The sequence below is a fragment of the Corvus hawaiiensis genome, chromosome 3 (genome assembly GCF_020740725.1).
Source record: "Corvus hawaiiensis isolate bCorHaw1 chromosome 3, bCorHaw1.pri.cur, whole genome shotgun sequence".
Classification (NCBI taxonomy): domain Eukaryota; kingdom Metazoa; phylum Chordata; class Aves; order Passeriformes; family Corvidae; genus Corvus; species Corvus hawaiiensis.
Window position 1 is genome coordinate 82,221,650 of NC_063215.1, and position 26,766 is coordinate 82,248,415.

Sequence of the window (26,766 nt, forward strand, 5' to 3'; positions counted from 1 at the left end):
CTAAACAAAAACCCATCAAGATGCCATGCAAGACCTCTATTACAAGGGGGACATCACTTCAGTATTAGTCGTTGTCTCATCAACAGGACAGAAATACACCATTATCTCTAATATTGCTGTTCTTAGTGCATAGTCCACAGCTATCTTTGGAATTGTAGTATTTTCAGTGTCTCCATATGTCCACTACATTTCCTTTCAGTAACCCCCTTCACCAACACTGAACTCTTCAGCATCTGAGGTCTGCCAAAGCTTGCTTAAGAAGTTTCTCTCCACTGCAATAGCTTCATCAGGAATCGCCATCACTTCCAAATAGTCAATAAAATTGGGATGTTACATCCAGACATCACTGCTCACCCGCTTAGTACAAACTTGCTTTTATGACCAGTTCAGTAGGCTAGGTTTATACTGTCTCAAATGACAGTAGCAAGAGTCTCCAAGCATTATACAGATCTTGTGCTGGAGCTCTCAAGTTGCAATGATCCAACCATCAGCTATTTTCAACATGTCACAGGAAAACACACAGTCAACAAAATTTCCTGTCTGAAAGGAAGATTGCTTTCTATGCATGATTTTTAAAGTTCTACTTAAAATTAGAAAAAACTAAACATAAAAAATCTAATTTATAACAACAAACCTCAAACTTTCAAGAAATACCATCTTTCCTACTGCATAATGTAGGAAAACAATAACTTGAGCATAACTTGGAACTGCAGGCATATTATGCATAAATACCGATAGATGTTACACCACAAATAAAGCCTGTTGAATATCTCTGTGGTATTGGTTGTAGGTAGAAATTATATAGAGCTAATGATATGAACAAGATACAAAAGAGAAACTACACACAATTCTGAACACCAAGATGCTTCAGGCCTTTCTGTCAGCATAGTGTATTTTTAAAAATACATTTAAATTAAAAATAGATGACTTTTTGGTATTTGGGGTTGTTATTTCAATTTACCTTTCTATGATAAAGAGACTGAGAGCAAAAGTAGCACCCCCCTGAAAACTACTCTATTTTTTGGGTGAATTTCTTTCCTTCACAGTACTTCCTTCAATGTTTCCATACACATTCCACAAAGACACTTCAAAGAAACACCAGTAGTTTTAAAAGGAACAGTAAAGACAAACTAGCTTCAGACATGCTTGCCAGTAAAGAGCTTGTCAAAAAAAGGTCATGCTGCCTGCAGCTGACAGCCTAAAATCTCCTTCTTCAAAAAAAACCCCAAAAAAATTCAAAAAAACCCCACCCAAACCCACCTTGTCCAGACTAGAGGGTTACATCTAGCACCACCAAGAGCACAAGTTCACAAACATCCCTATCACATCCCCAAAGTGGTACTGCAGAGCTGGACAGTCGCTGCAACAGCACTTGCATTTCTTATTCAACTGTTCAGAGCAGATCCACAGAGGATGAAGGAAGGAATGAGGTATTCATGAGGTGTGGGCATGCCCAGGAAGATCATCAGAAGCAACGACGGATTTGATGCAGGGTAGCTGGAGAAGAGATAGGTAGAAGCAGGCACAGTAGATGTACTAAAAAGGTAAAGAAGGCTGTGCACAGCTGACTGGAGCACTGAAAGAAAACTGAGGTGGGAAAAAGCCATTTGCATGCAAACTTTTATTTGAACTTACTGAGAAAAAGGAGACTTGTACAATTCCTCTAAGACACTACATTCAAAAGGTGATTCTCATTCATGTGTTTACTCCAGAAGAGCAAAATAAAGTTATAAACTTACCAATATTTATCCAACAACTGGAGTAAGCTGTTATGCCTTCACATTTCTTTACAGGTGGTCAGAAACATCTGAATTAAACTGCCCTCATGCAGCACAGCATCAACTGTATACAAAATGCAGAGTAGGTACCACATTCTGTTCAGTGATTCTAATACCTTTTGAAAACCCTAATCAAGTGGCTTTGAAATCTGACACTTCAGTTTTAATACTCCAAATTGAAATATCTAGGTGATGTTCCTAAAATCCAGCACCAAAAGAAACAGACCCATGCTGCTTTTAGATTCATCAATCAGTACTTACCAGATTCATTACTAAGCATGCACTCACAGATGTATTCATTGAAAGAGATGGCATTAAGAGTAAATCAGGACGACATGGATGTCTCCTGCCTTAGTAGCACTGTATCCCCTAATGCAAGATGAGGGCTGTATCCCAGTTAATACAATGTGTAAACATACACAATAATTGCAGGATTTATATTGTCCCCAACAACCAGAACTACATAGCTCTCTACTAGTAAATAGAGGCAGGCAATGACCCTATTTTTGGACTGCTTTCAAGCCACCATCCCAGCTGCTCTATAAGTCAAAACGGCAATAAAAACAAAGCTAAAACGATCTTCCACAATGAATGGATGACAAACACATTGCAGTCAAAGACTAGCACTAACAGAAGAGGAACCTTATTAAAAAGAATCATTAACAGGTATTCCTCAAGACAGATTTGTTTCCCAGCTGATAACTACTCAGGTACAAGGGTCTCACCAAGAGAAATGAGTTACTCCAAAACACTGAGCTTCCAACACTCAAAAAATCACACCTTCTACCACCATTCACCATCACCATTTTCCTGCCACTGTATCCTTTACAAAGCATTCCTCTTAAATGCCACTTTGTCATCTCCTCATTTCCCATCTATTAACAACAGAATCAAGAAAAAGGGAAAGAGTTGTGCTGACATCCAAGCGCAACTAAATGCAAGCAACTGCTTTGAGTAGCAGGCTTTTCAGAAGGAAAAAGCAGTCTGAACAAGTAAGGACAAGAGTGTGTTGCAAGCCCTCCATGTTTCCCACAACAGCAGCCAATAGGAGCCCAATTAGGACAGCATGTAAGCGTCCCTACTGATGTCTATTGTCATTACACGATAGTTGAAATGTATTTTCAATATACTCAGATGAAGAATCAAGGCACAGAAAGAAATCCACAAAATAGATGCAGGGGTTCTGCCACCTAGTGGCATCTAGAGCCTCAAATTACTGTATCTACCATATTATTATTACCTTTTTTTTTTTACTGGAAGCATTTGACAGCAGAGAACAGAATAGAGAACACATAGTTTCACTAGCACTGAAATTACTCAGCCTGGTTGCCTGCGGCTTCGTTTCAGAATTGCATTCTGTAGCACTCAAGATGGATGAGAGTTCCAGCTGAAGCTTTCCTAGTTGTTCAAATAGGAGTAGTAGATTTCCCTTCATCAGTCCTCCAGCTCCCACAGATTCTCTGCTGCCTAACACCAAAGTTGATTTCCTGCTGTATAGTCTCAGTCACCTGCCCATATTCAGTACCTGCAGAATGATAATATCTTTGAAGTCCTTATCCATTCCTTGAAATTCCTCAAATCTAATAAATCTCAAAAGTAATTGTGAGCAGGAAATAGGGAAAAGCAGAGACTGGGAGACAAGCAGAAGAATGACAAAAGCCTCATTTTCTTTACAACACCATCTGAATCGCAATTTGTCAATAAAGAATCTTTGTTGGCCCCGATAGCTTAAGGGATTCCCCTCCCCAGTTCCCAGCACGGACACACAGCATGTCATGTCAAGGCAACAGAGAGAAGAGACACAGAGGAGCATAGAGCCATGAACTCCTTAAGGCAAGAGCCAGCAGAAACCCCCCTTTTCACCAGGCCATAAACTCAAAAGCCCCCTTTTCCACTTGGGATTCAAAGCCAGAAGCATTTTAATGCCTAAACTAGGTCAGTCTTTGTTTACACAAAACACAGATGAGAAAGGAAGTATCAATTCATTCAACTTAGCCAGGATGGGTCAAAACTGCCAGACTACAAAGCACAGAGCAGCTTGCTGGTTTTTTAATTTATTTTTAAGAGAATAAACCTTTTCAAAGGCATATTCAGAGCACACACCTCACACAGATGTAGCCAGGTAACAAACAAGTCTTTTTAAATTTACAACAGATATGCTTCTTCTGTGGGAAAATTGACAAAGAAATTTGAAGTGATGTCATATTCTTACTAGGCTACACCTCACAGATACTTTAGGTTTCAGCTCCCATTTGCCAACTTTTGTAACGCTGGAACACCATGAGGACTTCCGGTCTGTATCTACTACACATACCTTAGTAAATAGCAGATAGGTTGAGATACTTTAGTTTCAGTCCAGAAAAACCAAACAAAAAAACCCCAAACATCCCCAAAGAACAACAAAAACCCTCACTAAGCAAAAGAAAAAAAGCCACCAAGCTACAAAACAAAAAGGACAAAAAAACCAAACCCCAAAACATAAGCAAAATCACAAGCATGATACAGTTGTCTTATCCTTTTGACAAATCTCCTTTGCCTTCTCAAGTTTTTCCTCCAACTCCATAGCAATCCTTGCACTCCCCAGAAAGTTCCTTAACTGTATGTAGCCTATGACAATTTTGCCCTTAAGAGGTGGGGAAGAAGAAGAGGGAGGAGAAAAATAACAAAAAAAAGGGAGGATCTGCCACAAAGAATTCACAGGTGAGCCAATCCTACAGACCTAGCAATCATTGACAGATTACCACTGGGCTTTCATGAGGAAATAAGATTTCAGTAAGTTTTATTTCTTGCTCCATATTCCACAGATTTGAATTTCAGTTATGTAAAATACCAAGCAAGTAAGAACTACCATAGTGATGGAAAGAAGTGCATATGTGACTTGATGTGAAACTATGTTTGATCACACAGTGATGGGTTTTGTGGACTGCAGCTATAAAGACAGACTAGATTTCTGCTAGAAAGCAAAGTACTCTTTCCCTTGTCAATGAGCTAGAAGCTTTCACAGCAATAATCCCTAGGACTGAGAAGAAAACCACAGATTATTGGAATAAGTGCATTGGCAAATCAATGCTTCACAAAAGCTGGACTGTGAGTAAACTCAATGTCAGACACAGACACTTCTGTCTGCACCCTCCTGAACCAAATCAATGATGGCTTACAGAAAGTGCAGGACTTTCTTACAATGAGTACTCATGCTCTGGTCTACATGTAAGAGAGCTACTCACATTACTGGAATGTTATAGTCTCATTCAAAATAAGTCAGATGTGTTACTGTGAAGTTACACCTTTATCTCAGTTTTCAAGTTTCTCTTAATCTCACTTCACGTTAGTACTGAACAGATCTGTTGGAACTCTTCTGCAGTGTAAGGAACCTGCAGAATACAGCAGTAAAGCACAGTCCCTTATACAGGACAATCCACACAAGGGATTGTTAATTAGAGGCCAGACAGAGTCCTTATTTAAGTAAACAGTCCTCATTTCAGTAAACAGCCTTCTCAGACAATGGCAAAGGAGAGAATAAACTGTTTATATACCAATGCCTTTATATGATGCTAGCTCCTACAGACCTGGTTTGGGAATCTCAGTGACACCCTACAGAGTTTTGAAAAAAATCTAAGCAAACACATGCTTAGAAAACCAGAATCTTGTTAAAGTTGGAATAACTTCATGCAGTAATGAAAAGCTCTAAAATAGCACACTTTACGTGTTGAAAATGGCAACATTTTCCTCTTCTCATTTTCTACCATGCCTCAAATTAATTCATTAGTGTTATGTGTACCATGTTTTGTAAGAGATTCAAACCTATCAGTGAACCAGACAGATCACGTGTTTCTTTATAAGGGCCCTGCTACCCAGGTACAACCCTCGAGCCAGGATCTGAGTCCCATCCACCTCAGATACCTGTATGTTCTCCCAAATACCCATCATCCTGAAATAATCAGTTTCTTGCCTAACACACATAAGATCACACAACAAACAGTATTAGCATGCTTATCCATTAAGTGTTTTAACTCTCCAACTAGGAGGAGATGTCAGGGAAAAAAAGACGGGTTTTTCTTTCTCTTTTCATTCCCCTCTCTTCCACACACACACACTGCACTTTGATCTTGCTTGGCTCACTTGGAGTTCCCAGTTTCTGGTAAAGCTGGGATGAGGAGTCCTGCCTTACTCTGGTCTTCTTACCCATGACTTGGCAGCTACCAGCATCTTGTTCAGGGACAGATCCAGTTCAAGGAGATTGACAGCATTTAACTTCCAGTAGCTCTCCGGCTCTATCAGGCGAGTTCCAGGCTCAAGGTGTTTGTCCTTCTACCCAGTTATGCCTATGTTGCAGGACATTCAAAGCCCCAGCAGAAGGTATCCAGTTATTGCAAGCTGGAAGCTAAGAACAGTGGCTTGCACCATGGTAAGGACTAGATGCTCCGAATGATGTCACAGACTGAAGTATACGCTTTAACTCTTCAAATGATATGGCAGTATGAAGTGCAAGACTTCTGAAAAGCAACAGCATCAAGACTGGTATTTTAGCTTTCTGTCACATGTGATCTTCACAGGTAAAGAACACCCACACTGCCCACAAACTATAACAGCACAGTAATTAGAAAATTTTGTTTAACAGACTTATTTTACATCTTGTTTTCTATCCATCATTGTACTATGGTACATCAGTCACAAGTTTATTAAACCACTTTGGATAATTGGTTTTCTTCAGAAGCATCCAGATTAGTTTTTAAAAAATATATTATTTTTACTCAAGTTGTAAAACCTTGATACTAGTATTCTATGCTGACTTCTAAAAACGAACAAGAGTTTAGGAACTTGTGTTTAAAACTCTCATAAAGCAATTAATACAAATTACAGAAAGACCCAAAGCAGAAAGATGAAACATATTGCTTTTGGCATTACTCTGTTTCCTATTTACAAGAAGCCTGACACAACAACTGCAAAGAAAAGATCTCCGACCTGCCCATGTACGTGTGCCAAAAGGGCTGGAAGCCCCAGCCCACATGATGAGAATGTCAAGCATTTCCTCTGCTGCTGTATGACTGCATCTCCTAACCAGGGGTCAAAAGCAGATGTGAGTTTCCAGTTTGGGGGATTTTTTATACTTGTTTTAAATCAAAAGAGTGTTTTCTTTGTCCTTCTAAAGTTATATGCTAGTGCCAAAAATGTTCAACATTTAACATTATTAGTGCAGTCATTTATAGAAACTGCAATTTTGGCATATATATCTGACAAGTCATTTAAATTCTAGCACCTTAAATTATGTAGATTGGTTTGTCACTATGACAACAATTTTTACATGTCTCTAAAACATACAAAAGTACCATTTTTTCTGTTCCTTACTGCAGCCAGGAGTTATTGAAAGCTTTACCTCTTCTGGACAGAAAGGCAGAACTTACATAAGATCTGATTCTAGACGAGCTGTATAAGTTACTTGTTGAATGAAGAAGGAAGTTTTCATGGACTTGAGCAGCTATAATTTAAAAAATACTTTGAACACAGAACACTTGAGGGAATCTAGAACAACAGAGAAGAGAACATTTGCAGGAATTCAGGAATGGGTAGAGCTCTTTTTTATCATCATTAAGGCTGAGAAAGTCTTTGAATGGCTTTCTCAAAAGAAAATCCAACCAATCTCAAGGTCAGGCTTCACATTTAAAACCAAAGTTTCTCTAAAACCTAACTGGTTCAAAGGATCTTGCTTCGATTCTAGTCTCCATACAAACATACATCTTGAACACAAACACTTGCTGGTAATGCCTCATTCTATTACAAAGAAAAATTAGTCTGGTGATGTGGAAGTGGCATAATGTTTATTTTATTTAGAAAACAACACCACGACGACTTCGAGGCCTAAATTTGGAGACAAAGTGCTAAAATAGTTTGTCCCATGTTATACAACTGTTCAGAATCACAAAATATTGGTATATCATTCTTTTAAAGAGACAGCTGTGAAGTTACTGGAGGTGATCAAACAAAAGAAAAAGAAGTTGATTTTATAATTTTATGATTTTATAAACTGTTTCTTATTATTTATAGAGACATAGACACTGTACTAAAATTGTCGTATTGACCAGTATGTCCTTGATACCACTATCACTGGATACATTCACTCAACACTCCGTTATCTCTGTCAGCATCAATGCCGTGTATATCCAAACAAGACTTGCCCTGTCAAAACAAGACCTGTGACCCAGCCACAGGAATATAGCTTCCTGCTACTATACAACATTAACCTAATGTTTACACACCATTCAAATTGAGATCTTTGCTCAGGTCTCTTCTGTCACATGTAACTAACTTTTGATCCTTAAAATCAACACTGCATCTGGAAGCATTCTGCTGAAAGTCATCTGCTCTATTTTCACTCTCTTCCTCAACTTGAAGAGAAGTAAGGTCAAGCATTCATTTAAACCTGTAACTTGCCACTACAGTTGAAGTGGACATATTTCAAGCACAGCTTACTTGCCAACATGGAAAAGAGCTTTTGGGAGGCACAGAATTTATCAAGAGCAAGATCTGCTCAGCTGTAAGATACCTGCCCTGTTCTTGCCTGGTCTCATAGAAGCTCCAGGTACAATCAGTTATCCTGTATTCAGTTTCAGGTGAATGCAAGTAAGCATCTGAAACAGAAAAAGGCAAGAAGAATGCTCCTTTGTTTCTAAGAACAACCCTGCTTTGACCATCACATCTGACTGCTGGCTTTGTAGGAGGCATTTGTCACACAGTCCACTCCCAGGGCCTACAGTTAAGGTTACACTTCTGTCCACAGCAATCTTGAAAACTGCCAGGTTTGAAGGAAACTGAAGTGTCACAAATTGAAGATCCAGTACGCTCTCCATAAGCATTACATGCCCAAGAATTTGGATGTAGAAAGGCAGGCATGGCATCTGTACAGGAGATGAGTGCAGCATAGCAAGGCAATAAGCTCAGTTACTACACTGCAAAAGCACCACACGTTTACATAAAATGGCAAGGAAAAATAGAAAAGATACAACAATACTTCCGATTGTAAACTATTTTTGTGATGCAAACACTTTAGGGTTTTTTAGCCAGCTGCTCAGTTTTGTGTTCTATATTCAATCTTCCCTCCTAACAGTTCCTGCAATGCAGCTTTTTCCCTATTAATACAAAATTCATTGTTCATAATCTAATTAAGCCTAAAATTAGGTATCCAGCCACATCAATACAGAAATATGAAAATCAGTTTTCCCTTTTGGTGTCTTTCTGAAACTTCCACAAGGTTTTCTTCTGGTTAGCTTGAAATCTCATGGCATAAATTTTGTCTGTGTGATAACTTGCCTCAAAAATAGGACATGCTAAGATAGCCAATATAGTAGGAAAAGATGATACTTCCTTGATCAGGGAACAGTTCTCTGAGGAACTAGAGTCAGGAAAAAGCAGCAAGTTCTGCAAATGTAACACTGCACTGTCATGCTGTGAAAGGAACTGCACTGCCAGATGTGCCACTGTCACAGAATCCTCTCAGCAATTAATGATCGAGTTCTCTTTCCTTTTTGTTTCGGAAAATTGTTTTGTATATTGAAGTTTGTATTACTATTCCTAATCTGTATTATTTCCATATCAAATGGGTTATGCCGTTCTGTCTTTATGTACTCAGAAAAAAAGCCCAAAAGCTATACTGCTGGTTTTCCCTGTACTCATGTAAAATTTTGCCTTCAAATGCACTTACTTGGCTCTCACAAGCATGTTCAAGGGTAAAATCTGGAAGTTTGCCACAACTGCATTCCTTATTGCAAATACATGCCAACCTTCAAAGTTCAGTTATTTGAGCAAAAACATACAATAATTGTTGTGCAGAGGGAGTGGAAAGTATATCAGATTAAGCACATATGAAAGTATTTCACTCCACTCCTTGCTTGATAAGTCAGCATAAAGCTGGATCTGTTCTGTTCTAGTTTTTCAATACAGCCATTAAGACCACACAAGTGAAGTTTTACACAAAATCAAACTTAACAACAACCAAACAAGCATTCAGAATAAAATTACCTTCTCATATTTGTTATTCCAGGACTGGCCTAACAGGTATTGCAACATTTGTCAGCATAAAGTTATTCAGTTACATGTAAAAAATAATGGAATGCAAGGAGAGCATTGCAATAAGCCAGCTTAATAGATACCAGCAACTTAAAAGGCCTTTTCCTTTCACCTATGAAGGACAGCAGTGAACAGCCTGGAAAGGTGCAAGCCAGGTAACCAAGAAGAAACTCTTAAAACAACAGTTTCAATAATTTAGTATCAGCAGCATGTTTTACATGTGGACAGAGATGCAAGTGAAAGGAGTTTGTTTACCTAAAGCATTAATCATATCTTTCATCAAAAAAGGTACAAATTTTATCCTTCACATTTGTTCTGAATAAAGACTGAGTTTAACTTTGATATGGAAAATGCTTATGGTTTAAATAGAGTAGAACTGATGAAGTTGACTGGTTTCTCCTCTTAGAGCTCAAGTGTACACTGAACCTATGAGACAAAGCCACCATCCTTGCTATGACTGGAACTTACATGCTCTCTCTGGAAAACGTGTTTGTCTGTGTCACATCAGAACCTGGTATTATTAAAGCAAACTCTTTAGAAGTCTCTGCAGACTGAAGTTTTCAGTAAATCAGTTGAAGAGAACCCAACCTGATGTACAGCCCACCTAGTGAAAGACTGCATGCCTCAGACCCCCAACTTTCCCCTCACTTCCCAGAGGGAAGAGGAGACAGCTATTCTAACAGGGAATTTTTATTAAGAAGTGAGCTATCACTTTGAAGACCTGATGATGCCTCTGAAGAGGCAGCTCATAAGAGCACAGATCCAGGCCTGCTCTAGTAGAGGAGGAGGAGCAGGCTCAAGAACACCCTTAGGTTCCTGTTCTTTAAAGCTCTGTGGGGCTATCTGAGCTGCTGCCAGTCAGGCATAGAGGGAGAGAAAGCAGAAGACCCCAGAAATGGAATATAGTCATTGAAACTAGATTTTCAGCTAACTGAACAGGCACTACATTACAAGTTTTCCATGCTACCTCCTATCAATACCCTACAAATGTATCCTGATGAAAAAAAGTTACTTCCTCTTAATTCCCTCATCCCCAATCCTCAGCATCTCACACCAAGTCTGAAGAACTGACTCTTTTGTCCTGGCTGCAGCTAATTCTTTTCAAATCATGACTGCAAGAATGCATAGATGCAGCTTATTAAGACTCCTGACCTGCTAAGTGTGGCTCAGCAGACAGAAGGCATTTTCTGGTCACCCCCGGCCATATTTTTCACAGTCCACTCCAGCAGTCCAAGTTCAACCAAGCTGTCATCACTAGCAGGCTCCTGAATAGAAACAAACTTTCCAAGCTCAAGAACACAGGATTTCCTGAATCATATCAGAACAGGCACTCATCAAGACAATAACCGAAAGCATTTTAAACAACAATAACGAAAAAGAAACCAAACCCAAACACCCCAACATAGGAATCTATTATTGTTGTTATTATTATTATTACTAGGTGTTCCGGTTTGGCCAAATTTAGAAATATATCCTCAGAGAAGGCACAACCACCCCTCCCCCACCAGGTTCGGTGGGGTGGTATTGCATACACTAGGTATGCAATAGCTTTTCCAGACAGCTTCTTTCTAGCCCCAAATGTGTGCATTTCCTCATAGTAGGATGGTTCACGACCTCTATACAAACCTTCTCTATGAAGAGTCATTGATGGTCCATGTAGAGAAACAGGCACTTCAAGCCTGGTGATAGAGCTGGGAGACCTCTAAGCATAAGTGCTCATAAATACTCTATTCAAGTAACAACTCTTTAAACGTTTCCAGCATGTCTACATGAAAATTAGATAAAAGGTGGCTACCAAGTTTTATGACAAAACCAATTCTTTCAAATGTATATAATCCTACTGTTTTCCAGGAAAACAAGTACAAGGGGTGGATATGACAACTGCCTTGAGTTACCTGTATCACTGAGACTGCACTTTAGCCTTGCCATATTTTCTTGCCAATAGACATCAGCACCCCTACAGAGGTTACACACAATTGAGTAGAGATTAATCTCATCACAGGCTTTCCCAGTACAAGGTAGACCAAGACTCAGGCAGACAAAATAAAGAACATGGTCCTGTCAGTGACATCAAAACAACATGACATTAGAGCCCAGGCGACCTGATTTTGGGAAGGAAGGATAGAAGTTGTTTTAAGTGAACTGGGATACAAACAGAATTAAATGGGTAGGCAAAGAAAGAGACAGAGAGAGGTAAAGTTAGAATGAAATATGAGGAACCCAGGAAGGCAGGCAGAACCCAAGCCAATAGGAAAAGAAAGATCCTACATGAAGCTAACGAGAGAAAACTTTGGGTTAGTAGAGTAAGCAAGCTAGAATTAACATCAAGCCCAGAAGGGAAGACCACACACAGGCTGAAAAGCTTAAGTATAAGGCAAACTAGATAAAGAAGGAAGATGACTGGAAAGACTCTTGAAAGGGAAGGTGCTAGCAGAAAAACACACAAGAAAATGAAGTACATGCAAAAGCCTCAATCCCTCAGCTCATTCCCTTATGGAAATGGGATTCCAGATTTCAGCCCACTGTTTGTTACTTGTCAGGTTGTATCTATGCAACAGATTCCTTATCTGCAGGCTTTCAGCAAGCTGAGCAGTTTTCCTCAGAAACTCTTACCATGTATCCATCATTCAGGTATTCAACTTACGTCTTTTTAATCACACTATATATTTAATTATCCATGTAAAGTGTGGTGAGGAGAGAGAAGTTAGACTACCCTCCCTTGGTCCCACTTTCCATGGCAACAGAGTCTATTAGAGTATTTAAAGGTTTAAATTACTAGTTTCAAATCTTCCTGCTATTATCTTTAACAGACAAGCCAAAAGAGTGAAGTATACATCAGTAATTTGGATTTTAGGAAAATCTTAATTTGACATATTTAACAGATCTTATGAATCATTCCTTTTTACATGACACTACACTTTAAGATTTAGCTTGCCTTAAATAAACTGAAAGACTTCTCTATTTTAACATAATCACAGAGCCCTGTGGTTTGTGTGCTACCTAAGCCATGTTTCAGGTGGACTTTCCAAGTGGTTGAATTCCATTTTCAGACTATTAAAATTTGAAAACCTGAAATATTCAAGCAGCAAGTACTGGCTCAGACACACCAAAGTGTCTATTCCATTTTACCTAAGAGACTTGGCTTGCTTAGCAAACAGGGACGTGGCAAGCACTAGTGGAAAAAAGTTATTCTTCTTTTCCGTTAGCTTAGGTACAGGATGAAGCATTACTTTGGTTTTAATTACCAAAACAAGAACTAATGCATTTAAAGAAACAACCTCCATTAGCAGCTAGCATTCAATTACCAATGCTAGTTGGAGAAAGACGGAATAAGCATTTACAGTGCAAAATCCAGTAGGCAAATTTAACAGACTGTATCTGTAAAATGCAGAAATCAAAATTACATTATGGCTTCTGCTGTCTATTAGTAAATACAAAGGGATTACCTTCCAACATCCCTCAGTGGCACAGTTTGATAGTCTGAGGATGCAAATGCAAATTCACATTCTTATGAGTAAAAGCTGGACTGTTTTAACACTCAAGTTGTGACTGCCAGACTTCTGTTATTTAAAGGTACTGTTGTTGCTTCAACACTTGCATCAGCCATCCTTCCCAACTGTGAAAAATTAAAAAGTCAACAGGCCCTAAACACTTCTACTGGTGCCCCATAGTCTGAGGCTTTGGAAGAACACCCTCCCCACTCCACAAAAAAATAAAACTGAGTTTAAAAAAAAAAGAAAATTACATCTCTGAAAAAATAAGTGCACCACAGCTCTTATACCAGACAGTTTACATGTAGAATATTGTTACCTCATGGCTAATTATAAAATGCTGTTCTTTTTAAAATGAAAGTTTAGCTGAAAAAAGGGATCGCTGAAAGCGACTCAGAATCAACCTGCTTCAGCTATGCCATTCCACAAGCTAAGTCCATTTCCTCCAAGGATGCAAAGTACAAAAAGACAACCCACAGCAGATTTTCACAGCAAGTTAAACATACGATGAACTGCCATGCCAATGGCATCCTGCTGAAATATTACAGGACTTAGTTACACACTCCCAAGTCAAAAAAGAAGTGGTAAGACTGAAGAACCCATATATGCTATTGCCTATTACTACACCAACAACAGACCAAAGGCTCTGCCTCTGCTCTTCCTAGAGTTACAAAAGAAAAGAATCCCACAAAAATCCCAGAGCAAGCACTTGGATGCCTTTAGTGAACAACATCATGACCGACAATCATGAGTATGTTTCTGCAGTTTCTCACAACATCTCCTTAGATAAAGTCTGTAGCACAAAACCAATTTTCTTAACACAAAAGGCGTATAACAGATGACATCACATCACACTTTCTCAAGTCAAAGATTTCCTTAACCTAAAATATGGTCAGTAGCCTTGTAAATACATTCACTTTTGCAATATGACTTTAAACATTGTTTTAAAGTAGTCTAATTAAGCAGGTTCACACCACTAATCAACTTCTGCATGTTCCTGAACACTTTGGAGAATAAACAGTAATTACAGCATCATAGAAAGGGTCCAAGATCACTCCTTTGACTGCTGTTCAGAACAATCCAGAAATATACCATGTAAATTTAATTCCAGCTGGATACATTTGAGCCAACTCATTTGCAGTTCAGCCATAAGCAACAAAAAGAAAAAAAAAGCAAAACAAATATGGATGTATGAATAAGCATAAACATATGAGACCTAATACAAATCTAATCAAAGGACATAAGTAGTGTAAAATATGAGCATTAAGGTAATGTAACATTATGTAAACTTAAAAAAAATAGCAATACATGCATTCATATAATAAAAGATACAAGTATAATTGGTAACTACTCCTTTTTCTATGCCTTTACTATTGAAATCCACTGTGTTAATTCATGATTCAGTCACATCAACACATCTAAAGAGTATTCCACACTACTTTGCAGCTAAAGATAAGCAAAGATAGCTACCACACACTGCAAACAGAACCATTTAGTCTTAAAATCTGCAAACATCATAGCACACAAAGCATGGGGTTTTTTCCTTCTTAAAATTAAGCATTTGGAATTCCAAGCTTATGAGGTGCTATCTTCCTCTAAAACATACACCTGTTTTCTGACATGTAGAAGACCAGAGGTATCTGAAACTACACAAGTCATCCTAAAACACATAAACTAAACTCTAGTTTTTCATCAACTGCACAGAAAAAATTACTAACTCTGAATTACTGAAGACAAGTGCTTACCTTCAATCCTTTTCAAGGCCAACAGACAAGTATCCCGGCTTGGAAACTCAAATGGGTTATTACAGGTCCGAATGGTGTCACATTCACATTTCCCGTTGATTATGTTACAACCTGTTATAAGGTTTTCATTGCACGGCTCAAATCCAAGAAGCTGATCATCATCCCAGTTTTCATCTAAAATAAACAAACAAACTCGCTCACTATTGGATTTCAGCTGCAGTACATAAATTTCAGCTGCTTTGAAGTTGGGTGCGATTCACTTCAAGTTCAACGCAGTGCTAAACAGAAGGTAACATGAAAAAAAGAATGGATTAATCTAAACAGTGGGATTTGTTAAATACCATGTCTCACAGCTCTTCTACTGCCCATTTTGCTAAAGCAACTGGCATTGTTTACTTCCATCTGTATGAAAAACAAAGTCATCTCAGGAAAAGGCATAGCTGCAGTACAAATGAGTGCTAGTCTAACAGAAATAACTTTTGCAGATAGTAGAAGTTCTATTTATAATGGAAGTGAGAACATTGTACCGAATCTGCAGCTGTTACAGAAGTCAAAATTGAGTCAGAAAGAGAGCATTTTAAAAGATGATTAAAAAACACACCACATAGAATTCCCTCCACAGAGATAACTTTTTATTACAGAAAAGCTGCAAGATGCCAGGCCTCCAATTCCATTATATGACCAAAAATGAGTTTTCCAGCAGTCCTGAATTATCATACATATTCTTGGAGAATTGATCAAGCACACAGCACTCCTTGCTGTCAAGGGTCTAGGGATAGTGGGGCCAGGATGAGTCTCTCTGCCTAAGTAACTGTTCCTTTTGAATTAACCCTGACAATTGCGCATAACTGGTGTTCCCACTGCACAACTGCCTGCCTCCCTTTTAGGAGGCTACTTGCAACAAGATGTATTTTTTTTCTCCATAAAGAGATACAAATCCAGTCAATCCAAAATTCCAAAACCAGTCCTACAATACCTAAGTTTCCTTAGGTCAAGTGCACGTACAGCAACATCCCACCAATTCACAAGTTTAACCAAGATAGAATCATAGAATGGCCTGGATTTGAAGGGACCTTCAAGACCATCCAGTTCCAACCCCCCCGACATGGGCAGGGACACCTTCTACTAGACCAGGTTGCTCAAAGCCCCAGCCAGCCCAGCCTAGAACACTGCCAGGGCATCCACAACTTCTCTGGGCAACCTGTTACAGTGCCTCACCACCCTCACAGTAAAGAACTTCTTCCTAACATCAAGTCTAAGCCTATTCTCTTTCAGTTTTAAGCCATTCCCCCTTGTCCTATCAGACACTTTTTAAGCAAGATTGAAGAAACTAAATTAAACATTAGGTATTCTTCACTAGATGTTTTACAGACAGACAAGCTTGGAAAATTAAGTGCTACAAAATAGTTGCACAGAGTCCACTGACTTCTAATAATGAACATAGGAAAAAATAGATATTTTTAATCTTTATACCCTTACACTCAACAGCAGCAGTCACGTTGGGCATTCTAAGTAGTTCACTCCTATTTTATTTACTATCTACAAGCAAGTTTCCAATATAGATCCTACCAAGAAACACTCCAAAAAAGTTAAAATATCTTCCAGTTATGAAGGATAGGTTTCTTGTTGTTGTTGGGGTTATCAGAAGCTGTCCTCCAGTATGACAGCCCACAGCCAAATACAAAACTGTCATTCAGTAGACTGATGCTCAATAGAAGCCTAAAAACTAACAGCAAATAACAGTATATACACACATATGCTGAAGTTGACAAGTAAATTCTTTCCACTAATAGAAACATGCAGAGTATCTTCTAACCTCAAGTTTTTCCTGTTTTGGGGAAAATAAAAGAACATCTAGAAAGAGCCATTTACCAATTTGGTACTGTACATGATCTATAGAAGTGTCAGAGCAGATTCTCACAGGTATATTTCTCCCTGCACAACCACTTGCCTAATAGAACTAATGAGTCAGCAAAGTACCCTGCTGACAAAAAGCACTGATAAACAGCAAAGACCATTTTAGACATGAAGATGGGAACCTCCATGGGAACCTCATGGCCCTTCTCCATAAAAATAGCAAAGAAGAGTAGTCACTAACCCCAGGAAGTAATCTTTTTCTATCATCCAATACAGCAACTGTATCAATGAAAGTCAGAGGAAGTGCAGAAGTTCCTGAAGAGAAACCATTAAAATTCTTTCAAAAGAAGATGCCTCTCCAGTAATGCTTGGGACATTCTCGTCATGAGGCCATACATACACAGGGGAAAAAAAAAAAAAACAACCCTGAGAATTTGGAGAACAAGAATACATCCTGTTTTTGAGAAGCCGGAATACAGCCTGGACAATTTGTATTTTAGAAGGCACAGCAGTAATCCACATAACAAGAACAAAAGCTTCACCTATGGTTCAAGACTGGCTGTTTCAAACTCTGCAACAGCAGGGACCACAGCTTCATCCAGATCAGTCTAACAGCCTTAAAGAAGTGCTTGTGTTGCTCCCTGTTTCTGACATGAACACTCCTCCTGTACTCCTGGGTGCAGGACAGGAGCCCAGAGGCAGTGCATGCACTCTCAGCCCTGCGCCTCCCAGGCCTGTGCAGTGCAGACTGGAAGGACACACAGACAGCGATGCTCTGCTGCTTTTCTAGCAAACCAGTTTAGAGCATTTGTGCTGCTTTGCCTTGTGGCATTTCAGCACTAGATCTTCTTAAGGCAGACAGATCAGCAGGATCTTGTCACATGAGAGCTGCCAACCCCACATAAGGTGGGACCCAGCTGGCATAGAAAGCAAAGTCATCCCTTACCTGCGGTAGAACACCTCAATGCAGATGCACTGCACACTGTGGCACCCTGACTCCCAGGACAGGTTAGTGGTTGGTACCACATCTGCCACCTCTTGTAAGTTTCCAGAAAAGGAGGTACACAGGAAGCACTTGGCCTAACAGTAAGTGCACCTAAAGTCTTCACTGCCCCACATCTCAAAAATTAGCTCAGTAGCCATTAAAGTCTTAATGAGAAGAGAAATCCCTCAGTAATACTTGTGCAGACTATACTTCTAACATGTTGAATCTTCAAACAAGCTATTTTTCATTACTTGGTGTGAATACAAAAAAGTTACATTCAGGCAGGAAGAATGCAAATCCAGTTTTAGCCTGCACAACTTCTAGCAGCTTACTTTTCACAGAAGTTTATTTAGAAACACGATTTCCATCAATGAAGGAGTAAACATGTAGCAAGAGCTTATTTTAGTTCAGTAAATCAGTGCCAAGTCTACCATGATTTTTCATGCAGACTAAAGACTGACTCCTTTTCCTGGTTGATTTAGTCCTTTTATGAACAGAATTTCAAGGTCCTGTTAAATGAGTAATTGTTTACCACTTAGAATAAACTCTCAGAAGTCACATCAATATAAGCAGAACAAAATTCTTTGGAATGAAAGGTACAACCACATGAAAGTACTCACAAGAGCTAAAGGGATGAATCCACCTCACTTCAAATCAAAGCTTTGGATACCTGATGCAAAGGCCTCCAGTGCTCTCATTGATGCAGATAAATGGTGGTCCAGTATAACCTGCTCGCTCCTTTAGAGGTCAGCAGTATGTCAACTGACAATGGAACGCTATCTTGTATGAAGCATATAACCTAGCCTCTATTATTCACAAAGATCATTATGTCCTGGGGACTACTCCAAAACCAAACTTTTACACAGCAGTGATTTGGGACCTGGGACAGTTCATTAACTATTCCAGGCTGTATACATTTTCCTGCATGCTCTACTTGACCTCTATGGCTTCCTTTTCAGAAGGCTGTTCTTTCATGCCTACCTCTCAAATCTGGATGATGTGAAGAGAGAAACTGATGTAGTAGTTTGTGAAAGCTTTCTCTGCAAGCAGGGCCAACAAATCCCAAATATAAGAATCTAAGCCTCAAACCTTAGTATGCATATCCTATCCCCTAGCTGACTTCTAGGACACCTAAAAATATAAAAATCAAGTATGTATTTAACATTCTGGGGTATTTAGAAGCAATCCAGCTGAAAAGCCGCCCAAGTAAACTATTAGTTTTCATTCAAACTGATCTTTGTTTAGCTGTGATTTTCACCACCTCATTATGCTGGCATGATCAGGTAAGGGCAAGAAATCAAAGGGCCACACTTTTTAGCTGTCCTGAGTTGTCACTGGACTCTTATTATACAGTCACTCAAGTACCTTTTGCACACAAGCCTCGAAGCAGTTCAAATGTTCCCAGCAGGCTCATAACTACAGCTTCAAAGTCATTTCTCTTTCAAATAATTTCTGTCTACATGCAGTTCCCCACTCTTTCTGACTCATTCAGGCAAGTTCCAGATAATAAAGTAGTTCTGCATTTACTCAGATCAAAGTTAAGTCTAGGACATAATACCTTTTCAATTCTTCTAACTGTGCTTTCATACCAAAATGAAGCCACAGGAAGGGAAACTTCACATTAATTCCAAACATTTTCCTTTTCTATCATTCATATAATCACTTGCTTTCTGCAAAGCAAATGTTTCAGCTTGCTAAAAATTCACATACTGCTCTGGGTTGCTGAACTCCCAAGTCCTGTCATAGCATGCATCTAAAGTAGGGAAGAGGATTAAGGCATTAACAAGTTGAACAAGAGGTCCTTAAACAGGTCTAGTCTGGAAATAGTCTGAGAATCATGTCTCTGGTAAGCAGCATTCCATCACTTCTTCCATACTAAATCCTGCATACCAGCACTCACAACACAGCACCATGCAAGGCACGATGCTCACAATTGAAGCATTCATCTTCTTTGCCCAAAGAGCTGCCTGCATTTTTAGAAAAACATCATATTTAGAAACTAACTTTGAGCCTTACTTTCAAGGCACACAGTACCTCACTATAGTTACATTTATTGTCCCCATTGGCAAAGGATCATCTCAAAACAGGTGCAAGCTAAAAGTACAAGGAAAGACCTTTTCAGAGACTCCTTCTCCACTGCTTAAATTTTTGCTTTCCCTTCAAGTTCTCAATTCCTTCTGCCTGCTACAGAAACTTCTCTTTTGTGTCCCAACCCTTCTCTTTCTTTCTGGACAGTTAATGAATATCAGCTACTGTTTGGAAAACACTATACTGCTCTCCTTCACAGTTTACAAAGATAATGCATCACCTCAAAACAGCAAGAAACACTGAAATGGTCACTAAAGTATCACTGATGAAAACCAATTCACAAGCATTTCACCCACAATAATCTTATGTTTACCACCCTACCCTTTGAACTGCAATTTAACTGGAGTGGATTGAGTCAACTCCCATAATTTACATTTAACTAAAGCATGTTACTCAGCTACTTCCGCCCCTTTTTTCAGCATCACAGGTAGCTCTTAGGATGCTGAAAAGAGCAAAGACACCGCAAAATGCATTGATGACCTGAAAGTAAAACTGTCCAAGTCACATCTCACAGACTTTTGCATCCTTTTAAATCCGCATTTGAAGACAAGAGAGAAGTAATCCTTACTGAGACTGGTACTGACTGCCCTCTGGGAACTGGGAAGTGGGGGGGGGAACTTTTCAGAAACTCCTCCATGACACTAGACTCCAGGTCTGAGCCCCACCACTCCAGAACACTGGCATACACAACAGCATTTTCAAATCAGTGGTATTCATTAAGATGGTATGAGACTCTGAAAGGATTCTAACTTGCTAAAATAAAAAAAGGAAATGCTTCTTGCCAGTACACTCTTTGAACAGGAAAAAAGAATGATGGAAAGGAAATTCATGTTTTGGAGCAGCTGAACAATAGAAATGACTAATCACCACTAAAGAATGCTTGAAACCCAGCCCCAGACCTTGAAAAGCAGCAGAAGGGAAGACTAGCCTTGAAGTGAGTTTGAGCTCATACACTGGCTTCAATCCTTTTCCTTCTTGCAACTTATTCCTCCACTGAAGTCATGAATCAAGGACTAGAGCCGGCAGAAACTTTTATGGTAAGACACACAGCTGAGAGTTTTGTGAGAAAGCATTTTTTTTTTCCACATTTTGGAATGGTTCATTTTCCAAGACCAAATCTTCATGTGGAATGTACAGCAGTATAAAAGGGTTTTGCAGCTTCCTGAGAAAATTTCTAGTCAAAGCTAGAAAGCAGAACTGTACCATAACATTTAGATACCTCAGAAACACATACACGGAATGCTTGTCTCCAACCTGACTGCCTGCTTTATCTTAGCATGTATCTCAGGTGATCAAATCCCCAACAGAGTGAGAAAGATTTTCACTGCAGCAGCTCTTCACATGTCTGAAGACAGTTATTTCATACTAAGGAATGAAGAATGTATTTAAACAGATCAGCTTTCCAGTGAATTATCAGAAACTCCACAGAAGTCTTGAGGAAGGCAAGGAGATAAATGGAAATGTTAAGTGAAGCATGTGATGTGCACAATTACTGCAAATTCCACTGTCGGGAATATTTTACCTCTCCAGGTACTCCCCTCTCCCTGCCTTTTTTTTGGGCAGGGGGAATCAAGGGACAGAGGGAGTGGGAAGGAGTGTGTTTTGTCTTGTTTTTTTATGACTTTCACTCTTAGGGCTCCTCACAGCAAAAGTAAACGGTACTTCCAAAAGCCTTCTTCCCCAAAGATGGTTTGAAATATTAAATCATGAGTTTTGAAGTCTGACGCCTACACATTTACACACCTGAAAAAAGGCTTACAGGCAAATTATTTTAATCCAATGACCAGAACCATGTCTTGTTCGTAAATAGCTGACTGAAAATACTACACTGTGTCCCAGGATTTAATTGGTCAGAAAAAGCGTCTGCCAGTACTCTTGTGATTAGAACGAGCACAGACAGTGGTGTTTTAGCTGTCATAGCAGATTTTTCCTCTAGCTCTAGAAAACTCTTTACAAAAATAATTGCTAGAGCCTCAGAAAAGGGCCAAAGCTTCATATCCATTTTCCAAAGCAGTCTAAAGTTCCAATTTTCTTTCTTTTTTTTTTTTTCCCCAAGCCACACTCTGCACCCACACACTTCAGAAGCCTGCATGTACAGCAGCACGCATCAGCTTCACTGCAAACAAGTAGTTGGCTGGCAGCTTGCTGAAGCTGCTAGGCAGAGGCAAAGCTGACAGGAGTAGGAAAAGTTTTGTCAAAGACAAATTCTGGAACAGGGCCATGAGTAAAGCAACCTATACCAAGAACAGTCCACACTATTGTAAGAAATGTGATATCCTAAGTATTTTGCCACTTTCCCCCCCAGACATTAATGCAGCACCACTGAACATAATTACAACATGTTTCAGAGGAATTACACCCCATTTCTTAGTCATAGAAGACTACAGGAAAAACTTTAGGCTGGATTTAGAATTACCCTCAAGGCTTCTTTTCTTTTTCTAAAACCTCACTTAGAGATAGACATCAAGTTTGGCATTTCTACTGTGAAAGCAGCACATATTACATCAGTGAGTATAACACCATTATCAGTATGACCCCAGCTTTTTATCAACAACCCATCAGTGAGGGGAAAAAATGCTGCCACACACACACATCCAGCCTTTCTGAAAAAATCTTGAGGAGAGTACAACACAGCCTGTAGCAAAACACTGAAATTTAATTCATTTCAAGGAGAAATGACCCAACAGAAAGGGCTGTCTTAGATTCAGAAACATTACTCTTGCTAGACTTTTCACCAGTGGAATAAAACCCAAAAAACAACAAACTCATCCAAACAAACAAAAAAACCCCAACCAACAACTGAAGCCTAATGGTAGCTGTCTATGTAAGACTTAAAGTCTAGGAAATAAGTAAGAACATGGGAATTGGTGCATGCCTATGAGCCAGTCAGTGCTTTTCCTCCTGCCCACAACCCTGTGCTCCCCAGTTCGTTTTCTTATTCAGTCTTAATAAAGACGTGCACACTCATGACCCACAAGGTGGTGGTAACATGATTTGCAGATTCTCCAGTTAAGTACCCAGTATACTCAGGGAGAGCTGCTGGGGACTAAGTATTGCCTCTGGTAAAAGTGTGAACTGCTTCCATTCTTCTCAAAACATTACTTCCCCAAAACAAGGCCAAACTAGTCTGTTTAGACAAGAGCACGCTCAGGGACTATTTTTAATCCTTACGCTTATGTGGAATTTAATCTAGATAGCCTCTATGCAAAGTTGTCTTCCCATCTTGTTTTATGTTGGTAAGTTTCTCCATCTACATAAGCTTTCTGTGTCAGTATCAGTCATTTTCCAAATTCCAGTATCGTCAGACACAGCAGGTGTCACTCAAAGTGTCAGGCAAAACCCTGAGTTCATGATTTCCAAGTTTACATTCCCTGTGGATTAAATGCATTCTCAAATGAAAGCAGTTTATAAGTCACAAGAGATACTTAATAGGTCACCTCTACAAAGTATTTAATCCATTAAAACAGAGAAACGTTTGGTTCTGTCTGCAAGATCCTATAAACTTTACTTATTGAGATGAAAAATCCTTAACGGGGCACAAAGTAAGGAGGGGGAGAGGAAAGCATTTCTGAACCATATTAATGGGCTAATTATTGCATAATACACCTGTCAGTGAAATGACATTTTGGTTGAATAAGTACCAGGCAAGAAGTTAAATTATGCAAGAATCCTTGAATTAGCTAGAGGGTGCTTAAACCAGCAAAGATGCCATGGGGCAAGTTCGAAGGTAGTATAAAAAAATAAAAAGGAAAAAATCTGTATAAGCACCATGATTTTGGGGAACCTGGGGAAAAAATCACTATGTGGAAAAATTAACATAAGCAGAGGATGCTTATACAAAGTTTTAAAAACTAAAAATAAATAAAAAGAGAACGTTCCTCTTAGAGAAGTTAAAAAATTTAGTAATCCAGCCTATCTACAGTGAGATTTCTAGTTTTAAACTAACTGTGCTGATCCACAACAGCAAAACCATACCAATTCCTGCATCACATCTGTTAGACTTTTCCATTTAATTTTTGCTGAAATACTGGAAGCAAGTCTTTTCTAAAATTGAAACACGATGCCCAGAAACAGAGAGGAAGCCATTTCCAAGTCAAATAAGCACCTGATCCAATTCAAATTCCATGCCACACTCAAGAGTTACATGTTCTTACTGATGTTGAGATCTCAGCATTGATGGAATACAGGGTAGAAATAGCTTAGAAATTATCCAGTCTGTGTGTAAGAAGTCAGCATTCTCCTAATAAGTGTTTTTTGGGGGGGCAGGGAGGAGGAGTAGGGGAAGGGGACTGTTAAATCTGATCAAGACTAGCATATCAGAAGCTGAACATTCACCAAAGAACTACTTCTCATTCCAGTTTCACAACTTCAGTAATTTTTCTGACAATTTTCTTTTTTGACAACATGAATAATTTTTCCATTTGTCTCCCTGATTGTCTGGATTGCTGACAGCCTCTGAACGAAGTACTTTGACTGTCTTCACACCAACAACCATTGGTACACCACTTAATATTGATGAACTCCCCAACCAGACCATCAGTTTTAACACTTGATGTTTCTGAAGGAAGTTCTCTGCACATACATGGACATGAGAACCATTTGGACATTTTCCCAGCCATTCACTACTTAACAAAGAAAAAAACCCAACCAAACAAAAAGTTTTTGGACTGTTCCAGTCCAAACAGATGTAAACAACTGGGTTACCCACATACAACTTCCAAATTACTTGAACTTCAGTAACTTGTACTAAAAGCAAAATACTGCCTGATCTTTAGGGGTCTGGACTACATCACAGGCAAGAAGCCAAGCATGTTGTACAGCAGTCTGTCTGCAGACAGAGCATCAAGTTGAGGGCTTTGTGTCCATTGACCCATTAGAAAGCACAGGACTGAAAACAACCGAAAACACGGTTCTGCAACAGAAGTTACAAGCATCAGCACTACCTATGATAAAAATACTATCAAGTCTATAAGCAAGTTGTTCTTACTTCAGTAAAGCACAGACAAACTCCATTAGCACACATGTAAACCAATGCCTGAACAAAACAAAAAACAAGCTTAGCTTTCCTCTTCCAAATTTTGAAAAAAAAAAAAAAAAAAAAAAGCTAGCCTTTCAAGGTTTAAATTCTTCCCATCAACTCCAGTTTCACCAAGCTTCGGTTACATACCATACACTGTGCCCTTATATATTTCTCAGGGAGGAAAACCTGGCAGACTTAAAGGTGGGGACAGGGACAATGGACACATCCAAGCTCTCCCAGTTTGCTCCAACAAGGAGTCAGACAGACTGTAATGCTCCAAACTCCCAAAAAGATGCAGTTCAGTAAATGAGACTAGGACTAGCCACAGTAAGGAAAGCTTCTGCCATCATCCTAAGAGATTAACACACATACTTCCCAATACTTGCCTAAAATCTGCTACAGCAACTTTCTCCTGGTCCCAAGAGAACTCCAGTTCAGAAGTTATGCACTAGGCAGACAAGCCTCAAGTATTCAAGGCAAGCCTTAAATTACCTACAGTAAGCAAAAAGAATACAGCAATAACTGTACCCCCCCCACCAAAAAAACCCCAACCAACAACTAAAGCAAAAAACACACCCAAACCCCACTAAAACCAAAGCAACAAACCAAGACCAAACAAAACAATAGATATTATTGGTAAGCTAGTGGCACAGTAGTATCTTCTTTCAATATCTACCTAGAAGCTAATTCATATGGAAGTATATTCTAAAGAGAAACTAAAACCACCATAAGACTAGCAGTTGTGTTAACTAAGCATTTCACATATATCACAAAAGCTTATGTTTCTGTTACACAGTTAAAAATAATTTCAGGTCATTTTCAGCTTTATATTATTTGCTATTGTCATGACTTCAGAGAGTTTAGCAAAGTAATCTAGGCCTCTTCATCTAATAGCACCAGAAACCAGGGAAGCATGGAAAAGGACAAGAGAGTCATCTCAAGAAATGCTTTCACAGAATAACCTAACTTCTTCGGCAGAGTTTTTTCAAGGCTCTCTGATCCCCTGGAAAGCCAGAGCCCTGCCCAGCTGCACTGCTGCAGTAGCCAAGGCTAAGATGGTTCTGGAGAATTCAGTCTAATTCAGTGGTGGCTCTAGGACCACCTTCAAAGGCAGAGAGCAAGGCAGTTCCTGCTTTGCATTAAAAATTTCTCAATCCTAAGAGCCTTTGGAAGGGGCTGTAGGGTCTCAACACCTCATTGAACCAATCCAGTAAAGGATGTTGTAAAGTCAACAGGGGCTGGAGGTGTGCAAAGTTTCTCAAGAATGCCCTTCAGGAGGTGTAGCCATCAGCACCAGGACCTCAGAATTATTATTTACTAAGAAGAGAACTGCATTCAGGAAAGGCATTTACCCACTTCAGGATAACGACACAAATGGAGCCTTAGAACTGCTTAGAAATGTGTATAGTTAAGGTGGTAAGATGAATGAGAACTTCCTTCAGGTTTTAGAATGATAAAGGAAAAAACCCCTCAGGATCAGCAACAGATTTCATTAATAAACAGTGCTTTAACAAAGAATACTCTATTTGTAATTTCAGAAAGAGAAGCTACCAATAACAGATGCCAGGGAGATTTATCTGTCAGGTGTTACAGAATTCATTTATGTCGAGTGCGTTTAAATGCTAAAACCAAGTTAGCAGACAAGTATTTCTACCTGCTGCTATTCCAGCTCTCAAAGTCTTCTATCAGCACATGCTGATAGTCTGAAATAAGACAGGGATAAAGCTTCAAAAATGATACA

General features: G+C 39.2%; 1 protein-coding gene across 2 annotated transcripts in view; it reads right to left on the minus strand.

Annotated features, from left to right (window-relative positions):
- Nucleotides 1–26,766, minus strand: part of CRIM1 (cysteine rich transmembrane BMP regulator 1) — a 173,729-nt gene that overhangs the window by 143,927 nt on the left and 3,036 nt on the right. The window contains exon 2 of one of the 2 annotated variants that reach the window (XM_048296630.1): nt 15,076–15,249. In XM_048296630.1, coding sequence (XP_048152587.1) covers nt 15,076–15,249 — 174 coding nt within the window. Of the gene's footprint in view, nt 1–15,075; nt 15,250–26,766 lie in introns of those variants that run through there. The other variant, XM_048296632.1, reaches the window with a different exon arrangement.